Genomic DNA, 21,632 nt, shown 5'->3' with positions numbered 1-21,632 from the left:
AAACTAAATGACAAGTTTAATTTGATGATAAGATCTTAGACATTTTTGTAAATTATCAGAATAATACTTTACCTTTAGTGATTGATCATAGTGGCATTACTTTGTTTCATCACTGAGGTGTAATTAGTAAATACGTCTTGTACATATCCTGTTTTTGTAGGCATGGCAGAAAGCACGAAGTGATGGCTGGGAGAGAGCCTTTTGTGAAAAGAATTTTCTCTCACAAGCCACGATGGAAATCATTATAGGCATGAGAACACAGTTGCTTGGTCAGCTTAGAGCATCAGGTAAAGTTTCCTATGTAGAACACCTGCTTATCCTTCATGTTTCTAGATTTAAAGTGATGCCAGTTTCTGTGGTTTTTATATCATATTATGTGTCTGTATTCTTGAGCTGATGTGTATCCTTCTCTATTATGTGGATTTTTGCTTATTGATGAAATAAAACATTACACAGGTTGTAGAAGTAAACTATAGTCTCTAAACCCTTTTGATAACTGTTGGTAGTGAGCAATTTATATTTTTGTTAAAGATCAGTTTAGATTTAATAAGATGTTATTTTTACTTTTGCCTCTACCAGTCAGAAATTATTTAACTCTATAGAACAGCAATTATAAGAATTTAAGTAGATTGATATGGCCAACAGTGTGTATAGTTGTTGAACACTAAAATGATTGATAATAACTTGAAGGTACTGCATTCTTTTTTGAGAAGACTCTAATGTTACTGTTTTCTATTATTTTGAAGGTTTTTTGTTGTTGGTTTTGTTTTTTGTTTTTTCTTAATAACATCGTTAACTGAAGTGATAGTCAATAGTATCAGAATCTGGATTTACAGGTTAGCTGAAGTATTCAAGGAAACCAGAGAATTGAGAATTTAAATTTGTTTTAAATATGGGGAAATATGAAGAATTTTTGAAACTTAAGCATATAGCATTTATACTTAACTGTACTTCTAAAGTTGATGTCTGAGAAAATGAAAGCATACAAGTAAAAATAATGATTTTGTTTTCAAGTTGTGAACTTGGAGAATGTTTCTAATAGTAGCTGTCTTAGTTTGGTTTCTTTTGCTGTGATAAAGCCCATGATCAAAAGCAACATGGGGAGGAAAGGGCTTATTTCAGTTTACAGTTGTCAATCACCAAAGGAAGTCAGGTAGGAACTAAACAGAAGCTGTGGAAGAATGTTGCTGACTGACTTGCTCTTCATTGCTTGCTTAGCCTTTCTTCTTATACCATCCAGGATTACCTGCCAGGGATGGCACTGCCTACAGTGGGCTGGCCTCTTGTGGTTCAGTCAGCAATCAAGAAAATGCCACACAAACTTGCCTAAAGGCCAGTCTGATGGGGGCATGTTCTCAATTGAGGTTCCCCTCCTCTTAGATGACTCTAGCTTTTGTCAGGTTGAGAAAAAGCTAACCAACACACTGATGAATGAACTTACTAAAGAATGTTCATATAAGGCCAGGCATAGTAGCTATCCACTGACATTCCAAATGTTCAGGAGGTTGAAACAGGAGAATCCATTCAGGGCTAGTTGGAATTACATAATGAGATCTTGTGCCAGTAAATACTGTACTTAATCTAGCCTGAACAGATCTAAACTTTGCCCTATTAGTTTTATACTTCACACTTGCTAGAATGGATTGTATTAATCATGGAGTTGGATATTGTTAAATTTATAGGAGGTTACAGTTTTTGTTGTCAAACATATACAAATGCTAAAGTGCTTTTTGCATAACAGAGAAGATTGGTGTGCCCTTTTTGTCTATCCAGGTTTTGTTAGAGCACGAGGTGGTGGTGACATTCGAGATGTTAACACAAACTCCGAGAACTGGGCCGTTGTTAAAGCTGCATTGGTAGCAGGCATGTATCCTAATTTAGTCCATGTGGACAGAGAGAATGTAGTATTGACAGGGCCAAAGGAAAAAAAAGTACGATTTCATCCCACTTCAGTTCTCAGTCAGCCTCAGTATAAAAAGGTAAAACATTTTTAATGCTCTTAGACCTTGTGGTGAATCAAATTTAGGTAGTTGAAGATAAAAAAATATTCCAACTATCTCTCCTTTAGCAAATTAATTTGCAAAATATGTGTAATGAAATACTAAATTCTAGAAATCGCAGAGGTAACATTGGAAAAGTACTGAAGAAATCTTATAAACCAGAAGAGCAATGACTTGCTTTAATTTTTGAATATCAATGTACATCATCTGTTTCACTAAAGAACTTAAAAGTATTCCCAATAAATTAATTAACACTTTTTTTTTAACTGTCTTAATAGATTCCTCCAGCCAATGGTCAGGCTGCAGCAATTCAGGCATTGCCCACAGATTGGCTTATTTATGATGAAATGACCAGAGCCCATAGAATTGCTAATATCAGGTGTTGTTCAGCAGTGACACCTGTTACTGTTGTGGTGTTCTGTGGACCAGCTAGGCTGGCAAGTAATGCTCTCCAGGAACCTTCATCCTTTAGAGGTAAGTGTAGTATAAAGAAGTAAAAATCTATTTGAAATAAACTAATAACATAAAAATAAAAAGCTTGTGCCGTTTGTAACACGAGACAGAAAATACTGAGTTATATTTGATATATTGAGACAATTAGGAAATGCAAAGATGTATTTGGTATAATGAGTTAGTTAGGGAGTACTAAGGTACAGTTGATACAGTGAGACAAGTAGGAAATACTGTAGTAAGATATACCACTTTTGTTGAAATTGACTTTCAGTTAACACATTGTTGTTTTATTTTTATTAATCTTACTGATGGGAAGATGCTTGTTTTCTACTTAAGTGTAAGTGACCATATAAATAAAGATAATGTTTACAAATAACTGATATTCTCATCTTTATATAAATACTTTTTAATATGTTTTATCTACATATATTTTAATTATTTATATATGTATATATATTTTATTTAAATTAGAAACAGTCTTATTTTACATATCAATCCCAGTTTCCTCTCCCTCGAATCCTCCCATACCCCCACTGACTCCCCTCATCCCATCCCCCATCCACTCCCCAGGGAGGATGAGGCCTCCCATACTATTTTTTGTATTTTCCCAGGTTTCTGGTTATAGAAGGTTGCTGAATAATGATGCCCATTTTTATTTATTTTGTGTTTTGGTGGTCTAAAAGAATGTAATAAATGTTTGCCTGGCATTGGTGGTGCATGCCTTTAATCCCAGCACTCGGGAGGCAAAGACAGGAGGATCTCTGTAAGTTCGAGGCCAGCCTGGTCTCCAGTGCGAGTGCCAGGATAAGCTCCAAAGCTACACAGAGAAACCCTGTCTCAAAAAAACAAAACAAAAACAAAAACAAACAAACAAACAAAAAAACAAAAGAATTTAATAAATTTGCAAGTGTTGGGGTACTGTCAGAAAATGGCATTGGTGTTCACTCTGCCTAGTACTTTGAGGCAGGCTCTCTCCCTGAGCCTGAGGCTTGTGCTTTCTCAGCTAGGCTGGAAGCCACCAAGGCCCTGTGATTCTCTTGTGTGTGGCCAGAACACCTGGCATGTTATATATGTGTTGGCATCCTAACTCTGTCATTGTGCATCAGACATTCATTTTTTTCTATTTTTTTTTATTTTTTAATTTCATTTTACATTCCAACCACAGTTCTCTCTCCCATACCTCCTCCAGTCCCCCCTCACCTCCTCCCAGCCCAGCCCCAGTCCACTCCTCATGGGTAAGGGCTCCCATGAGGATTCAACTATTAGTCTGGCACAATAGGTTGGGGCCAAGCCCCTCTCCCGTGCATTAAGGCTGAGCATGACATCCTACCATAGGGAGTGGGCTCCAACAAGCTAGCTCATGTACCAGGTTTGTATTGTGGTCCTACTGCCTAGAACTGTCTCTCCAGCCTCTGCTGTCACACATTTGATTGAAAAACCAGGAGTAGATTAAACCTTGAAGCTATGTAGGTTAAAAGTCAAGAAGTCTTTTTTTATATATGCTTAAGGCTGAGATGTTTAGGACACCTTAAGGGAAGTCTTTTTAGAAGGCATTTGGTGCTATCTGTATCTCTTGGAGTTCAGAAAAGAGACAGTGGGAAGTAGACATGTCAGAAATGAAATCTTTAATGTTTTAAATAGCATTCTAAACACTAGCACCTAAAGATGATAGCAACTGCAAGGAAAGAGCCATTTACTCTGGATGGCCTGGGTATAAGGAAGAACCATAAATAACATTTACATGTTTTTATCAAGCAATTACTTGATAAAGTTTAAGCCAAGGAAATTATTAAATGAATAAAAAGAATTAAAGATGTCAATGAACCAAAACTCCTACTATAGCAACTCTCTTGAAGCTTTTTGAAATGGTATCTCATTGTGTAGCCCTGACTAGAACACAGTGTGTTAACCAGACTGGCGTTGAACTTACAACTATCCTGATACTTCAGCCACCCAAGGACTGGAATTACTAGGGTATACTACCATACTGGGTCCCTGTCATATTAATTCTACTCTCTCACTATGAAACTAAATCTCCTCTGAGCCAATCATGTCACTGAAACTGTTCTTGACAAGACCATTGATAAATGTCATATTGTCAAACACAACTTATAATTTTCAGTCTATAGATTTTCATACAAAGTAATAGTTAACAGAGCCAACCATTTCCTTCTTAAAACATATTTACCTTCAGCACTTTCTTCCTCTTCTCCAAAAACATTCTCATTCCTTTAACATATTTACAATCTGGTAGTTCTTGTGAAAAGAATAGTATAAACACATCTCTACAGAAGAATGCATGGAACATTTGGGTATGTGCATGTGGTTAGTATAGCTGGGCATATTCTAATTCTATATTAGCCTTTGAGCTGCACCATACTGATTTCCACAGTGGTCTTTCTCGATAACGGCTCCTCTTTTTGTCCATCCTTGCCAGCATTTATTGTCTTTATTTTTTGATGGTGGCCATTCTGACAAGGGTGAGGTAGAATCTCAATGTAGTTTTAATTTGCATTTCTCTGATGGCTTGATATTGAACATTTTTAAAACTGTTTAGTGCTTGTTTGTGTTGCCTCTTTTGAGAACTTTGTTCAGATTATTGGCCAATATTGATTGGCATATTTTGTTTGTTTAATTTTTTCAGTTCTTTATTTATTTTAGAAAGTAACCTCTTTTGAAGGCTGTCCCTTAATTCTGATAATTTGTTTTGCCATGCAGAAGCTTTAATTTTATGTAATCACATTTGTCAGTTGCTGAGGCTTTTTTCCTTTGCTGTGGGGATTCTGTCCAGGAATTGGCAAATGCCTTGAATTGTTTTCCCTTTGTTTGAATTGTTTCTTTGTTAAACATTCTAAGTGTTTTTTTTTTTGTTTGTTTGTTTAAGTTGATTTTTGTGCAGAGTAAGAGCTATATATCTAATTTCATTCTGTAAGTAGATACCAAGTTTTATAAGCAAGATTTGTTGCAGAGGCTTTCTGTATTCCAGTGGTTTTTGATTGTTGTACCTTTGTCAAAAGTTAGATGTCCAGAACTGTTTGGGTTTATCTCAGTTACATTCCATTGGTCAGTTGCTAGAAGTCTCTTTGTGAGTACCATGCTGTCTTTATCACTATGGCTCCATAGTGTAGTGTGAGGTTGAATAATGTTGAGATCTTCAGCTATGCTCTTTTTGCTTAAAGCTGCTTTGGTGTCCATAGTTTCTTGTGTTTCCATATGAATTTTAGTTTATTTTTCTTTAGTTCTGTGAAGAATGTCCTTGCGAGTTTGATAGAGATTGCACTGAAATCTGTAAATTGCTTCTAATAGTATAGATATTTTCATAGTATTAATCTTGCCAACCTAGGAATGTGGCTATATAGCTTTAAAGGTATTAGCCTTTTCTATCACACTTTGAGTTGTTTGAATTACTATATGTTCAGATTGATTAATCTTAAACTATTTACTTTCAGAGCTGAGGAATTGTAATTTTTCCATTGCTGTGATGAATAGTTTTTATTTTCTGTAATTTGATTTTTAAGAGTTTTATTTTTGTCAATGAGGTAGATTTGATTTAATGTATTTCCCCTCCACTTTGGGGAGTGCTTCTCCCTTATCTGCATCACCTATTAAATACTACTTGTGTATCATTTTCTAGAATGCTTAAAGATGCCTTTTAAATTAGGAATCTTTATGTAAGCTTTGTGCATATTCTTTTATCTTCTTTAATGTAACTATTAATTATTTTTACACTGGACATTCATTTAGTATTTTTGTTTACCAGTAAATTCAATATCTGTTAATGAAGGACCTACCTGTAACTCTTTGCTGCCTTTATATTGCTAAAGTATTCTTTGATAATTGTCCCTGTTTTTAAAATTTGGTTGTTGCCTTCTTGTACTCCTTTCTGAATGCAACAGCTCTTTTTTTTTTTTTTTAACTTTTTTCAGGAAGTTCAGTCTGTTTTATTAAACAGTACTATATATTAGGTTTAGTAGTACACTCTTGGTAACTTTTGTAAAGATTGGGTGTATTTCTGAAGTCTGTTCTTTTCTTCCACTATGGGTTGTGGACATCAGACAACATGTCAGGCTTGTACAGTGCTGAGCCATCTTGTTGAACCATATTTTATGTATTTAGATTAAGCTTATAATCTAATTAGATGAATTTACCAAATGGATTGTTACACTGTGAAAAGGAGTTTTGCATATAAGAATATCTGCTCCACTGCTCTGCCATATTATAAGAAGGTAAAGTGATTACTTTTTTTCATGTGTGTTCTAACAGCGGATGGCATTCCCAATGATAGTAGTGACAGTGAAATGGAGGACAGAACTACTGCTAATTTGGCTGCTTTGAAACTTGATGAGTGGCTTAATTTCAAATTAGAGCCAGAGGTAAGTTGCTTTTTCATATGACATAATTTTTTTTAGTTAATATGAATTATAAAATAGCATGTTAAAATTTTTATCTTCAATATTGATCTCATAATATTAGAAAATACCTATGGCTTATTTTTTAGTTTTCATAGAGTCCTCATGCATTCTCTGCCACATTGGGCTTTTCTTCTGTCAGAGGACTCAAAACAACATAGTTACAGCCTAGCATTTATGTATGACTATTATCTGTGCTTCTATAACACAGTGCCATAGGCTGAGTGATTTTTAAAAACCAGAAATTCCTCACTCTAAGATCAGGGTGCCGATGAGAGTTAACCAGATGACATCTTAAACCCTGTGTGTCCATATCTGATGGAAAGCTGAAGGGCAAAACGCATAGACTCCATTATCTTTTTGGAAGGATGTCTAGTCATTGTCATTTTCTGAAGATCACATCTCCCAATACTGTTGCATTGGGAATTAAGTATCGATGTAAATTTTTAGAGGGACCAAAACCATCTAAAGCTATAGTAGTAATATTTTAGTATTTCTGGATATGTAAACTACTGAGCATTGAGTACAGAGCACCATTTATTTTTGCCATTTCTTTCATATAAGTACCGCACACTGATTGTGCCACTGAGCACTCATTTTTGCCATTCCTTAGAGAAAGATATGAGTTATTTTGTTTTCATAACTGAATTGGGAGAAATAAATTTTTGTTTTTCAAATTTAAGATTCTCTTGACATTCCAGGTCTGTTTTTGTTTTTGTTTTTGGTTGTTTTTTATAGTTATTCTCTGTCCATTTGGGGGTACAACCGAGCTGTCAGTGGTCAGCACTGGCTAGCTTGACTCTTAACCATCACTGTATTTACTGATGTATTTATCACATGAGCATACTGCAATCTCATTCCCGTTCACATCAGTCCTTTACTTCACTGAGACTGCATTTCTGTGTTATTTGCCAGTTTGTCTTTGGTAACCTGCTCTAATACTTGGCACTATTGTGTATTGCCTCCCCCTTTTAATATTGCTCCTCTCCATTTTTTTTCCTCTTGAATCCTACTCCAAATTCTCTGCTTTATATAAAGTTAATCCTTTTTTATTCTTTTTCCTTTGTAGTCATTTCTTTTTACCTGTGTGCTTTGCTTTAAGTTGTAGGTACTTGTGCCTTAATTAAATTTTGTAGTAGGGTGGTGCTGGCAAGCACATTTAATCCCAGTACTTGGGAGGCAGAGACAGGGTGATGTCTGTGAGTTTGGGGTAAGCCTGGTCTACAGAGATAGTTCCAGGACAGTTTCCAAAGCTACAGAGAAACCCTGTCTTGAAAAACCAAAATAATAATAATAATAATAATAATAATAATAATAATAATAATAATATTTTCTACTTCTAAGTGCCTTGCTCTTTTCTTCATTCTTGCTCTTCATAATTTCTGCTAACTTTATTTCTCTGTAGATTTAGAAATGACGGCACTTATGTCTTTCAAGTCTATCTCTAGATTCAGCCTTCTTATTCATCCATGTGCGTCCTGGCTGTCATCATTTGCTCTGTAGATGCTAAAGTATGATATGAATAGGCTAAGTGCATTTTTCCTTATTTACCTTACTGCTGCCTTTTCAATATTAACCACATACAACCTTCAATGTTTACTATCTCCTTTATTAGTTGTTTTGTTTCCTTCTGTGTGTCTAGTGCCTAGAATATGATGTCTAAAAATTTCATTTATGCAACAGAATAAATGAATAGAAAATTGTATTGTTTTTCATACAGTTACAGACCATAACTAATGTAAAGAACCTTCTTACATATATGATACACATTTTGCTTATATTTGAACTGAGGATGCTTTGATTACAGGCTGCCAGTTTATTGCTCCAGCTGAGGCAGAAGTGGCATAGCTTGTTTTTACGCCGAATGAGAGCTCCATCTAAACCTTGGTCTCAAGTTGATGAAGCTACCATACGAGCAATTATAGCTGTTTTAAGCACTGAAGAGCAGTCTGCAGGTTTACAGCAACCATCTGGAATTGGCCAGAGGCCAAGACCCATGTCTTCAGAAGAACTTCCTTTGGCTTCATCTTGGAGATCCAATAATAGTAGGAAAAGTTCAGCTGACACCGAGTTTGCTGATGGATCCACTACTGCAGAAAGGTGAATCTGGCATTTTATTTAGATGGCTACATTTTCTCCAGGACAGTGAACTGTTTGTACTATTTCATAATCACACATAATGTAGTGTATGTAAAGGATCACAATAAAATAGAATTTGTTTAAGATATTTCTTATAAGTAATAAGAGAATATGAATGATTTTTAAGTTAGTGCTTTTGATTCAGTAAGGCCATTCTTTTAAGAAAAAACTGAAAATATTATATATCTAGAATTCATAAATTTAAGGTCTCTTTGGAAGATAATAAATTCTAAAAGATCCATTTTAGTGGATACATGTCAAAAGACATTTTTCCTAGACACACTGCATAGAAAACCCTGGCAGTGCTCTTTAAGGAGCAGTTTTTGTATACCACTACCTACTGTCAGTACTACGAGGTAGCAGTGCTACAGAAGAGCATGCTGCCTATTCAGTGATGCACTGGATGCCTGTTTGATGTGAGGACAACAGTAGTGAAGAAAGATATTTTTTCTCTATTCTAGCAAAATTGAACTTTTCCCACTTGCTGTAAATTGTAGATTTATTTGAATTCTGTGTCTGTACAAGGTAGGATGTTAAGGGTTTTTTTTTTGTTTGTTTTTGTTTTTGTTTTTTAATATATTGCCATATGGAGTATTTCCTCTCACCTTTTAGAAGAAATTAGGTCAGTGCTACTTTGAGATGCCCAACATATTGAACTTGTCTGTTTTCAACTAGCATCATTAAATCTTCTACCCTATTCTGTGTAAATTAGTGGCTAGCTTTCAAGGTTTGAAGGTATATGCCTTGTTTTAGCAAGATTATTTTTAGATGGTATTGGAAACCTTATACTGAAACCAGAATATACTGTCTGATTGTACCACAGAGTACATACTGTACATTTTTTTAAAAAATTAAAAAGCTTAAATGATATGTTCATGATATTTATAGAATTTTAGAACAATCTTAGAGTTCATTAAGATAACTTTAACAAATAAATTAAAGTTCAGTGTCATGCACAGAGTTATATGTTCATTTAGTGTTATTCTAATATATAGATTTCAGTCTCCTCTCTCTAGTGCAGTATTCTTTCCGTGTCATCATACTATTATTTTTAAGTCTATTTTATGCAATACTATTTCTGATTTTTCAAAATGTGGTTTTACCTCTTTTTTAAAATGTATCCTATAGTCTGAGGTTGTTTGTTATTGTTGTCTTATATGGGGTGTGTGTGTGTGTGTGTGTGTGTGTGTGTGTGTGTGTGTGTGGTGTGTATGTGTGTGTTGCATACACACAAATACATATGTGTGTGCCAGTGTCAGAAATTGATATTAGGTGTCTTCTTTAGTAGCTTTCCACCTTCACTTTTGAGACAAGGTCTCTCAATGAACTTAGACCTCACTAATTTGCCTGGCTGGGGAATGAGATCCAGGGATTTGCCTTTCTTTGGCACCCTAGTTCTAAGATTACAGAACCAGCTTTTCTATTGGTACTGGGTATTGAGATCAGATCCTCGTGATTGCATGGTAGATTAGTTTCTTTTATGTTGCAGTGATAAAATACTTGACAAGGAAAACTTAGAGAGAAGGGATTTACTTTGACTTACATTTCCATGATGGATAGAGTCCATCATGGTGGGGAAGACATGGTAACAGGGAGGAAAGGCATAGCAGGCATGGATGTAGGAGCAGGAAGTGAGCTGGTCATATTTCCTCAAAGAACAAGAAGTGTAGCGAGAGCTTGCCTTCAGTGGTTTACTTCTTCCAGTAAGGCTCAGCTGTTCAAGTATTCATAACCTTCCTGAACAGGATTGGTTATCGGTATTCAGACAGAAGAGCATATGGGGGCATTTTACATTTGAACCAGTAAGCATTTCACTGAGTTGAGCCATCTTCCACCTCTCTATTGTTTCTTATATGTGTATTTACTTACATATTACTTATTTATTCATTGTTGTGCTGGGGATCAAACCCAGGGCTTCAAGCATACTAGGTAAGTTTTATATCACTAAGTTACACTCCTACCCATTCTAGTTCATTCTTTCTTTCTTACTAATGTAAATAGAAAAATGAAATTCCCTTAAAAGTATTCCATAAATTATATGTCATTGAGATTTTGTTATGAAATAGCATTCCCTTTGTATTATAAACTCATGTATAACTGACTTGTGCTTCTTCTTGCTCAAGAGTACTGATGAAATCTCCATCTCCAGCCTTACATCCACCTCAGAAGTACAAAGACAGAGGAATTTTACATCCTAAGCGGAGCACTGATGACCGATCAGATCAATCATCTGTGAAATCTACAGACAGCAGCAGTTACCCAAGTCCTTGTGCTAGTCCCTCTCCTCCGTCCTCAGGGAAGGTAGGGCATCCACAATCTATAGTAAGGAGCTGGGTTCACAGCACATTTCATGTACGTAGTTTTACACAATTATAAAACTTGTACTTTTGTAGCTGTGGCCTGTGTTCTAATTACTACCACTTATTGTATTTTAAATGTGATTCTTTATTGATGGCAGATAGCCATGCAGCTCATTTTTTTTCTTCTTTATTTCTGTAGAATTTTTTGGTTAGAACAAAAATACTGCCTTGATAATTTTGTTTTATAATTCTTTCAAGTGTTTTCTATAGCTCAATGAGTATTTTAAACACATAAAAATTAAAAAAATATGAAAGATAGAAATCTTTGATATAGAATTGAAAACTGCCTTAAAAATGTGAGTGGTTTCACACATATAGAAAGTGTTTACTTTTACTTGTGTTACTAGTACATGAATAAGGAAGTATTTGATTGAGAGTTACTTGTGTTTGGTGAACAATGTCTGCTGAACACTTGCTAAATAAGAAGAGAGTACATTTTTATTCTTACATTTTATTGGGGGGTTACTTTAAACCCCTTTGTTAGGTATACTTTGTTCAAAAAACTTACTAGTTTATGGGCCACTGAGATTGCTCAGTGAGTAAAAGTGCTTTCCACCAATCCCTATGACCTGAGTTTGACTCTTGGGACTCAGATGGTAGAAGTAGAGAATGGAGTCCTGCAGGTTGTCTTCCTACTTCCATATGAGTATACTGTGTCGTGAACATACCCCTCCTCACACACACAAAGAAATATATGTAATAGAAAAATTATCAGCTTAAACTGAACAACTTAGGTGAATTTTGTCAAGTGTATATAATTGTAATTGTACCATAGTCATATACAGAACATTTTTATTACCTTTGGTAAGCACCCCAGTAAGCACTGCTTATTTTTCCTAAACATCTTATAAGTGGAATAGTGCTGTTTTTGTGTCTAGTTTATTTTACTTAATGAATTGCTTTGAAATTCACTTATGCTGTTAAATTTAACAACTATGTTTTTCTCTGAGTAGTATTCCATTGTATGGATATGCCATAGTTTGTTTACACATTTACCAGTTGATGTGGACATTTGGGTTATTCTACTTTGTATTTGTACTAAAAGTGCTATAACATGTGAATGGAGCCTTTGTATGCAGATGTTTTGTATTTGGTGTTGGATCCTAGGAGTGGGATTGTGGGTCGTATCATAAATGCTTGTTTAGCTTTAAAAATAACCTCCCCACTGCTTTTCAAATTGGCTGAACTAGTTCCCATTTTAACAATCTATAAGAATTTGTTTTGTTCCATATTGACAAAACTTTTCATTTTATAACTTAGTCATTCTAGTGGATTATATAATGATAGTTCCTTGTTTTAATTTCCATCTCCCAAGTATCTGTTGATGTTCAACGTCTTTTCTTGTGCTCACATACCATTCTGTGTATAGTTTTTGGTGAATTATGTTTTCAGATTTTATTTATTTTATGCTGTTCTTTATTGGATATCTTTTTAAAATTAAGTTATAAGAACTTTATATATATATTATATATATATATAATATATATATATATATATTTAGAGCAATTGTTTTTAACATGTTTTGCAGATTTCTTCCCTAACCTACAGTATGTTTTTTTAACCTTCCTCTGAAAAACAGCTCTTTATAGCTTTTTTTGGTTTGCTTTGAGAGAGGTTCTCACTCTAGTCCTGGGTGACCTTCAATTTGCTATGCATACCAGGCTGTTCTTGATGTCACAGAGATCAGACTGCAAGTGTTACGGTTAAAGTCATATGTTACCATGCCCTTCTGTTTTTAGTTTTGATTGGATCTATTTCTTCAGTGTTTTTTTTCCACTTAATGACTTGTACTTTTTGTGTACTGAGAAATTTTTTCATAATCCAAAAATTAGAGCTCTTACATAGAGGTATGTGATACTATTTTGAATTAATTTTTATCATACAGATAATTTTTTCTTATCTATACAGTTGTTCTATTATCATTTTCCAAAAAGATCACCCTCCCATTAAATTATTTTGGCATATGTTATGAATATTTTGATCATAAATGTGTGATCTTTCTGTTGGATTCTATTGAGTTTCATTGATAAGTGTTTTTCTTTTTTCTTTTTTTTTTTGTCAGTGTTACACTGACTTGATTATATAGACTGTAATGAGACTTGCAGTCAGTTAGTGTTTGATTTCTGACCTGTCACCTTTTCTTCTAAACAGCTGTGACTATAGGTGTGTATCTCCATGCCTTTTTCATGACTTCTGTCTATAAATATAATTTTTCTTTCCAATAATTTTTACTTTTACTTGCCACATTTTTTCCTTCCCAATCTGATTTCTGTTTATTCCTCTACCTCTTATTTCTCTGTCTAGGGACTTTAGTAAAATGCTGTGTAAGTACTGAGAAAAGTAACCATTGTCTTGGTCTTAGCAGGAAGTTATTAAGTGTTTCACCTTTTGATGTACTGTAACTATAAACATTTTCTTTGGATCTAGTTTCTTGGTTTTGATTATGAGTCAGAATTAAGTTCAGTGTTCTTTCTACCTATTCTGCCTGAATTATTTGTGTGTAGATGATAGATTTTGTTCATTTTCTGACACTTTTACTTGTCTTAGTCAGTGTTCTCTTGCTGTGAAGAGACATCATAACCATAGCAAGTCTTAGAAAAAGAAAGCATTTAATTGGAGCTGGCTTACAGTTCAGAGGGTTAGTACACTTTCCTCATGGTGGGGAGCATGATGGCACACAGGCCTACATGGCACCTGAGAGTTCTGCATCTGGATCCACAAACAGCAGACACACACACACACACACTGGGCCTGGCTTGACATTTTGAAACCCCAAAGCCCACCCCCAGTGACATACTTCTTCCTGCTCCAACAACACTACACCTACTCCAACAAAGCCACACTTCCTAATCCTTGTCAAGTGGTTCTCCACTCTAATGACCAAGCATTCAAATATATGAACTTATGGGGATCATACATATTCAAACCACCACAGTAGTTCAGTCATGCCAGCCTTTTTGTATATTGCTAGATTTGGCTTTGTTGAATCAAAATTTTTATTGTGAGGGATTTTGGTTGTCAGTGTTGTTCATGAGGGTTACTGTTCAGTACTATTTTTTTTCTTGTGTTACTTTTGTAGAATTTTGAAACCAGGTGTAATGTTTTGAATGAGAATGACCTCACACAGCCGCTCATATTTGAATGCTTAGCACCACTTGGTGGACTGTTTGAGAAGGATTAGAAAGATTAGGAGGTGTGGCCTTATTGGAGGAAGTGTGTCCTTGGGGATGAATTTAGATGTGTCAAAAGACCACGTCAAACCCAGTGTCTCCCTCCCCCCATCTCCCCTCTCTTCACCTTTGTATCAAGATGTAAAGCTCTACTTCTACACCATGCCTGCCTGTTACCATTCTCCCCACTCTGATTTTAATGGGCTAACACTCTGTAACTTTAAACCCCCAATTAAATGCTTTCTTTTGTAATACTTGCCTTGGTCATGGTGTCACAGCAATAAAACAATAACTAAGACACCTGGTTAATGCTGGTCTTATGAGATTAGTTATAAAATACTCAATTTCAGAATTTTTAAATACATGTTTAGAATTGGTATTGTTTCTTCCTTATGCTTGTGGTAGAACTCACTAGTAAAGCCATTTAAAAAATTAATTATTTTTGAGAATTCCATACATGAGTACTCTGTTTACATCATTTCTACCCCTAACACTCCCTGCTCCAACAATTCTTCACATTCATGATCTTTCCTTCTATGATTATTGTTACACATATATGTGTATACACACACACACACACACACACACACACACACACACACACACACACACACACACACCTACACCTTACTGTGCTAGAGTTGATCACTTGGGATTACTTAACCTATCAGGGACTTGGTCCCTGAAGAAAACTGATTCTCCTTCATCCAGCAGCTGCTTCCATCACTTACTGAATGAAGGTTCTATGATAACAGTTAAGGGAGTCATCAATCACTGTTTTTGAGGAACTGGATTTTGATAGTACTTCCTCTGATCTTTGTTTTTCAATTTGTATATCTAGAATTCCATCAGTTCTTAGAAAATCTAAGTATATAGCTTCTTCATATTATTTCTCATATCTACCCTTTCTCCCCTCTTTTCTGGAACTCTTGCTCAATATCTATGTGTATATGTATACAAGACCACTCAATATTTAATAGTGTGGTACTTTTTTCCTAATCATTTCTCCCTCTTGGCTTCATTTTTAGATAGTGTTATTGCTATCTCTTCATTCAGTGATATATTTGAGTATAAACTGTTTGTTTTTGTAATGTTATTATTTTTAATTACTATTTTGTCTCAGGGTTCCCCGTGTGTCTTTAATATCTCCTGTTATTTAAAATACATTTTTATAGTATTCATGCTTTTTTTTTTCATCTTCTTCAACAGTATTCACACATTTTATAATAGGTACGTTACCAATCTTGTCTACCGTCTTCAAAATCAGCCATGTGAGTCTGCATATATTGATTTTTTTCCTGGTTATGGATTCTATCCTTTATTTTCTTTGCATTTCTTATACATTTGTTTGGCTGCTAGATTCTTATTATCTTCCTTTGAATAGTGTTAGATTTGTTTCTGTTATCTAGGTTAGTTACAATTACTTTAATACTTTTTAAATTATGAAAACCATTTGTGTTCATGTACATGCATGTGCATGTGTGCATTCACATGCCAAGACAATTTTCAAGAGTCAGTTCTTTTCTTCCACCATGGGTCCCTGGGGATCAAACTCAGGTCATCATGTTTTCTTGTCAAGCACTTTAACTTGCTGAACTATTGAGGTTTGCTTAAAAGATGTGTTCCAGTAGATCATGAGTAATCTTTGTTCTGGTCCTAGTTTTCTTCCATTATTTAGGTTCGACCTTCTAAGGGCAGGTGCATTGTGTATGACAATGTTTCTGCTCTGGCTGAGGATAGCAAGTATTCCCAGCTGTGTGGGAGACATGGGAGCTATTTAGTGTACTGCTTTCCTTTCATTCTTTGCCTATTCTCAGAACAGTCTTTGTAAATGCTTGGTCAGGTCAGTGCCTAGCCATCCACTTTTGGGGGTCCTTCTGCAGTTTCTCTGGAGCTGTTTGTGCAATGCCTTTTTGCATTGCTGTGCACCTTTTTTAGTCATTTTGGTGTCTTTTGTGGGAGTACTAGACTGTTCCTCTTTGTCATCTTGAAACTGCCTCCAGGCAGTAAACTGGAGCAATTTTGGTTGTGTTTCCAGCATTGAAAGGTTTTAAAAACATTTTCTGAAAATTCATTCTAAGTGTAAATTAAAATTAATAAAATTCTTTTCTTGATCCAAGGCATTTTGGATTCTTTGGAAATAAGTGCTGCTTTTTGGCTTTTTGATTAAAGATTGTAAAGGTTTCAATGCATGAAAACTGTTTACATTTGTTGAATATTTGGTAAAGTTTATGTGTTTATGAAGATGTTTGTGAGAGCCTACTGGCTTTGAAAGGTCAAATTACCTTTCAAGAACATATGCATTCTTTCATAGGGTTCAAAATCTCCTTCACCAAGACCAAACATGCCTATTCGTTACTTCATAATGAAGAGTAGCAATCTGAGAAACCTTGAAATTTCTCAACAGAAGGGTATCTGGTCTACAACCCCTAGTAATGAGCGGAAGCTAAACCGAGCCTTTTGGGAGAGCAGCATGGTTTACTTGGTATTTTCTGTTCAAGGATCTGGACATTTCCAGGTGAGCCATCCTGAATCAATAAAATGGGCTTTGTTTTGCCTGTAGGTTACACTCTCAAATTCAGAGAAAAACAAAACCAGGCCATAGGTTTTTATTGTATTGGGTGCAATAAAATTGTCTGTAGTGACTGGGAGTGAGGTTGATTTCACATTTCTGTGAGGGGGTGCTAGAACTGTGCTTTTACCTTGACTTTCCAGAGTGTTTCGGGTGAGTCGTCTTCCTTCTGACAGCAGCTTTGGATCTCTTAGTGGATGAAATACCATGAAGCTTTGCCTTTGTAAAATGTTTGTGTGGACTAGAAAAGCTATTGACAATTAAAAGACCATGCTACTTTTAAGAAGAAATTTCAAAATTATGTTATATATGGGTGTTTTGCCTGAATGTCAGTATGTGCACCACATGCATGCAGTACCTGTAGTGGCCAGAAGAGGGAGTCAGATCCCCTGGAACTGGAGTTATAGATGGTTGTGAGCCACCAAATGGGTGGTGGGGATCGAACCCAGGTCCTCTGGAAGAGCGGCTAATGCGCTTCTCTGTTAAGCCATCTATATCTCTGAGATGGTTTCTTAACAGCCTCTGACTTAACTTTCAAACCATTGAATTAAACTAGTGAATTATTTCATATTTACAGTATTCAAAGATAAAAATTCCAAGTTTGATGATTATTTTATATAATAAATGCTGACTTAGAATTGTTGATACATTATTTAGAAATTATTAATGTTTGGCATTATGTTAAGCTAGAATTGGTTTATCTTCCAAAATTTGATAAAGAAGCTTTTTTTGGTTCTTGATAAATTGACATTATTTTAATATTATATCTTTTTCTTGAAAATTCCTTTAAAAGTTGTAATTAACCCTATTGGATAGATATAGATATTTTAATATCATCTTTGCTTCGTTCTCTTCCCTTCATTTTTTTATACAGGGATTCTCTAGGATGTCTTCTGAGATAGGAAGGGAGAAGAGCCAGGACTGGGGATCAGCTGGACTAGGCGGAGTATTTAAAGTGGAGTGGATACGCAAAGAAAGCCTACCCTTTCAGTTTGCACACCATTTACTCAATCCTTGGAATGACAACAAGAAAGTACAGATAAGCAGAGATGGGCAGGTATATACTGGCATCTTAAGTTTATTCTTTTGATTTTGTTTTCTTTGGTTGTTACTGCTCAAAGGAAAAAATGTATAAATATAAATTGCATATACCAAATACACATGAACAACAGTGGTTTTGACTTATAAAGAGTATAAAAGCTTGCAAATCTTGTATATATCCTTTAAAACATTTTGTTAAGTTTTGTTTCTTGCTGTATGGAATCTTTCATAAGTCACATCCTGGAGGTTTCTGTTGTCTGATTAATGAGACATGTGACCAAAGCAGAGTACCATCGTGAGGTAATGTGACTGAAGTCTCACGCTGACAGCCCTGTCAGCTTCCTTGTAGTTTAAGCACATTATGTAGCCTTTTAATTCTAGTGGCTTGCTTTAATTCTGTCTCCTCTGCTTTTTTTGATGCTGTCCCTGTGCATTTAAGCTAGTAACATGATGAGAATCAATGAATAGTGGTAGAATACTGTGCTAGCTGCATCATGTAATCTGTTCTTACTAACAGTACAGTGAGCTGTTGGTCCCAGTCTACATGGGAGAAAGTAAATTCAGAGGTCAATTTTACCAAAAATTACATCCAGTAATTTATTAGAAGCATAGGGGCTCACTTCAGACCACCCTGAGCAAAAACTTGAGTTCTTTCTATATACTGTTTAGAGGTATCATTCAAGTAATTTCTAAGGTAGGAATATGTAGTCACAAGATGCTTTCTTGGGGAGAAAGTCTCAAAGCTTCTAGGTTTCAAACCTTTAAAAGTTTAAGTCAAGCACTTCTATTGAATCTCCACTTAAAATAATGCAGGATTTCCATCTAAACAAAATTCAAAATTCATTACATGAAAATCTGTTGCCAGTTCATCACAAAAAGGGAAAGAGATTCACCCTAAGTAGAATTTCAAATCTAAATGTCAACTCTATAAAAGCAGAGAATTAGAAATAGTATGTACTGTCTGAGGTTAGAGTGATCTGATTTTTTTAAACGTGAAATTTAAAGTGCTTTTTTCACATATTCTTTTAATGATTAAAAAATATTCAGCCCAGATTATTTTTAATGTTTAAATTTTGACTTTTCTAGGAGCTAGAGCCTCAGGTTGGTGAACAGTTGCTCCAGTTATGGGAACGCCTTCCATTGGGAGAAAAAACTCCAGCTGATTGACATTGACATTCAGGTTATACAATATTTGACTTGGGCACTACTCAAAATATTTGTTCTCATTGGAATGACTTTCAAGTGATTCACCTTTTTTTTTTTTTTTTTTCAACTTTTTCAGAACTCCTGGATGTGGAAGAACATTATTCCTGTTGTAACTACTGAATGCACTGACTTGTTTAAGCCTTGGTGAGGTGTTGTATGTCATGAGTGGGTTCTGTAGCTTAGAGTGTTACTACCGAATCATCATTTTCATTTAGAGGAAAAGATCATTTACATTTTTGTAGTGATTGTAGGCAGTGATTATATAATGTTAATGATATGTTTCTGATGTACAAAATAGCAATTTTGATGTTTGATACAACAGCACTTAATTTGTAATATTTCTTTAAAACATTCTGTTGATGATGACAAACTTTTTGGATTTTTTTGTTTATTTGTTTGTTTGTTTGGGTTTTTTGTTTGTTTGTTTTTGTTTTTCCAGACAGAATTTCTTTGGGTAGCCTTGGCTGTCCTGGAACTAGCTCTGTAGACCAGGCTGGCCTGGAACTCAGAAATCTGCCTGCTGCCTCCGCCTGAGTGCTGGGATTAAAGGCATATGCTACCACCTCCCAGTGATGCCAAACTCTTAATTGCTGACTGTTTAATTTGGGAAAGGCATGGATATATCAGTACATCTAAACACCCTTCTAGAAGAGTCAGCTTTTAGGTTTATCATTAAGCAACAAAAAAAAAAAAAGAAAGAAAGAAAGGAAGGAAGAAAGAAAAGAAATAATAAAACCCTAAAAGTTTAAGTTATCTCTTGAAGAACTAGTGTATTTATAAGGGCTATTCATTTTGTTATTTTAACCTGAGATATAGAAAGAAAAAAAAAAACAGAAGGAATGCCACTTTTCTCTGATTACAGAATGAGATAAGATCTGAAGAAAGGTAGTTTCTCTTTGCCTTTGATTAGACCAGTGCTTAATTTTATTCCTGGTCCTGACTCTTTTAGCTAATGTACGGTATACTCATTCTTTTTTTCTTCCCATGAAACAACCTTCACATAATTATTACCATTATGACCTCTTTGTTTTACTATAGAAACACAGTTTAGCAAAACTAAAATTTATGAAAACTCATACAAGTTTTTAAAAAAATGTTCATCGGTTGTTGGTAGCTTGGTTGCTATATTATCTGTGAAACTAAAGCTCACAAGGACCACAATTCTTTGTCTTCTTCCATTTAGTTTTCAATCTTTGTTCCTCTCCTATGTTTTATATAAATGGGGCATTTATTGTTGTAAGTCTGTGAATGCCAAGTCTCATGTTTCTTTACCATCTCAGAGTAACTGTTTGACGTCTTTCCTATCACTGGTTAAAGGTTTCCTTACGGACTTTTTAGAGAGAGTAGAAGTACAGGATAGAAACAATAGAAATGTCTGTGTTACTGAGCTCTAAATAGAGCAATCCTGACAGTTCTTTTCATGGCCTTTGAGTCATTGTTATAAAATGAATTTAAAGTTGAAAAGAAAACAAAAGTCTGGTTCTATATTTGAGAACAAAGATTTGAAAAATCATGGATCAGCATGAAGTCTTGAGAGCTTTTCTACTTTCTCTGAGAAAACGTATTGGTGCATTGCTTTAAGATATCCGCTGTGACTTTTGCCTGTACTAGAAATTGTGATATATAGATAAATATATAATATATGAATGCATACATGTGCACACACACACACACTCATTCACCCACTCACTCACACACTTGGATACATACCTGTAACCTGAGCCAAAGTGAATTATGCTTCATTGTATGTGTATTACATTTCTTTTCCTATTCAAAAAACTTACAGTTTTCCTGATAATGTATACTTTTTTTTAGGTGTATATGTAGAAGTTTTCAAGATTCCAAATTTGAAAGGACTTTTAAAACATAAAACTTGTTTAAATTTTCATCTGTTTTGTAATATCTAGCCTTGTAAATAAATGATGTGTTTGTTAGTAGAGTGAATATAATTTGAATGTAATTAAAATGCTGTCTTTTGGAGAAATGAATTTAAATATACTTATTAAATGAAATTCTATGAAGTTATTCAGGTCTTGTGTACCATATCCTTCCTCCCTTCCATGTAACATTTACCACAGTCATTTTGTAATTGTGATTGTTTTGTTTGAAGCTTGCTTTAGACACTTATCTGATACTAAGACTAAAGTAGCCATAATTGATAATACTTCTGATATCAATGAATTTCATTTACCTTGAAGACGATTCATATTATCAGTAACCCTCTTCCAATGGCAAAAATCTCAAGAAGTGTTTAGTATAAAACCTTTAAAAATACTTTAGCA

General features: G+C 34.9%; 1 protein-coding gene across 3 annotated transcripts in view; it reads left to right on the top strand.

The window, feature by feature from the left end:
• Positions 1-21,375, top strand: part of Ythdc2 (YTH domain containing 2) — a 60,102-nt gene extending 38,727 nt beyond the window's left edge. Inside the window, exons 20-29 of one of the 3 annotated variants that reach the window (XM_027400850.2) lie at positions 161-287; positions 1,774-1,979; positions 2,279-2,474; positions 6,717-6,826; positions 8,670-8,962; positions 11,125-11,302; positions 16,846-17,049; positions 17,978-18,160; positions 19,231-19,324; positions 19,427-21,375. In XM_027400850.2, the coding sequence (XP_027256651.1) occupies positions 161-287; positions 1,774-1,979; positions 2,279-2,474; positions 6,717-6,826; positions 8,670-8,962; positions 11,125-11,302; positions 16,846-17,049; positions 17,978-18,160; positions 19,231-19,311 (1,578 nt within the window). In that variant the 3' untranslated portion in view covers positions 19,312-19,324; positions 19,427-21,375. Of the gene's footprint in view, positions 1-160; positions 288-1,773; positions 1,980-2,278; positions 2,475-6,716; positions 6,827-8,669; positions 8,963-11,124; positions 11,303-15,740; positions 16,787-16,845; positions 17,050-17,977; positions 18,161-19,230; positions 19,325-19,426 lie in introns of those variants that run through there. The other 2 variants (XM_027400849.2, XM_035440154.1) reach the window with 2 other exon arrangements.
• Positions 21,376-21,632: the final 257 nt, after the last annotated feature.

Source organism: Cricetulus griseus, chromosome 2 (genome assembly GCF_003668045.3).
Source record: "Cricetulus griseus strain 17A/GY chromosome 2, alternate assembly CriGri-PICRH-1.0, whole genome shotgun sequence".
Lineage (NCBI taxonomy): Eukaryota > Metazoa > Chordata > Mammalia > Rodentia > Cricetidae > Cricetulus > Cricetulus griseus.
The sequence above is the reverse complement of the archived record's forward strand: the minus strand, read 5'-3'. Positions and strand labels throughout refer to the sequence as shown.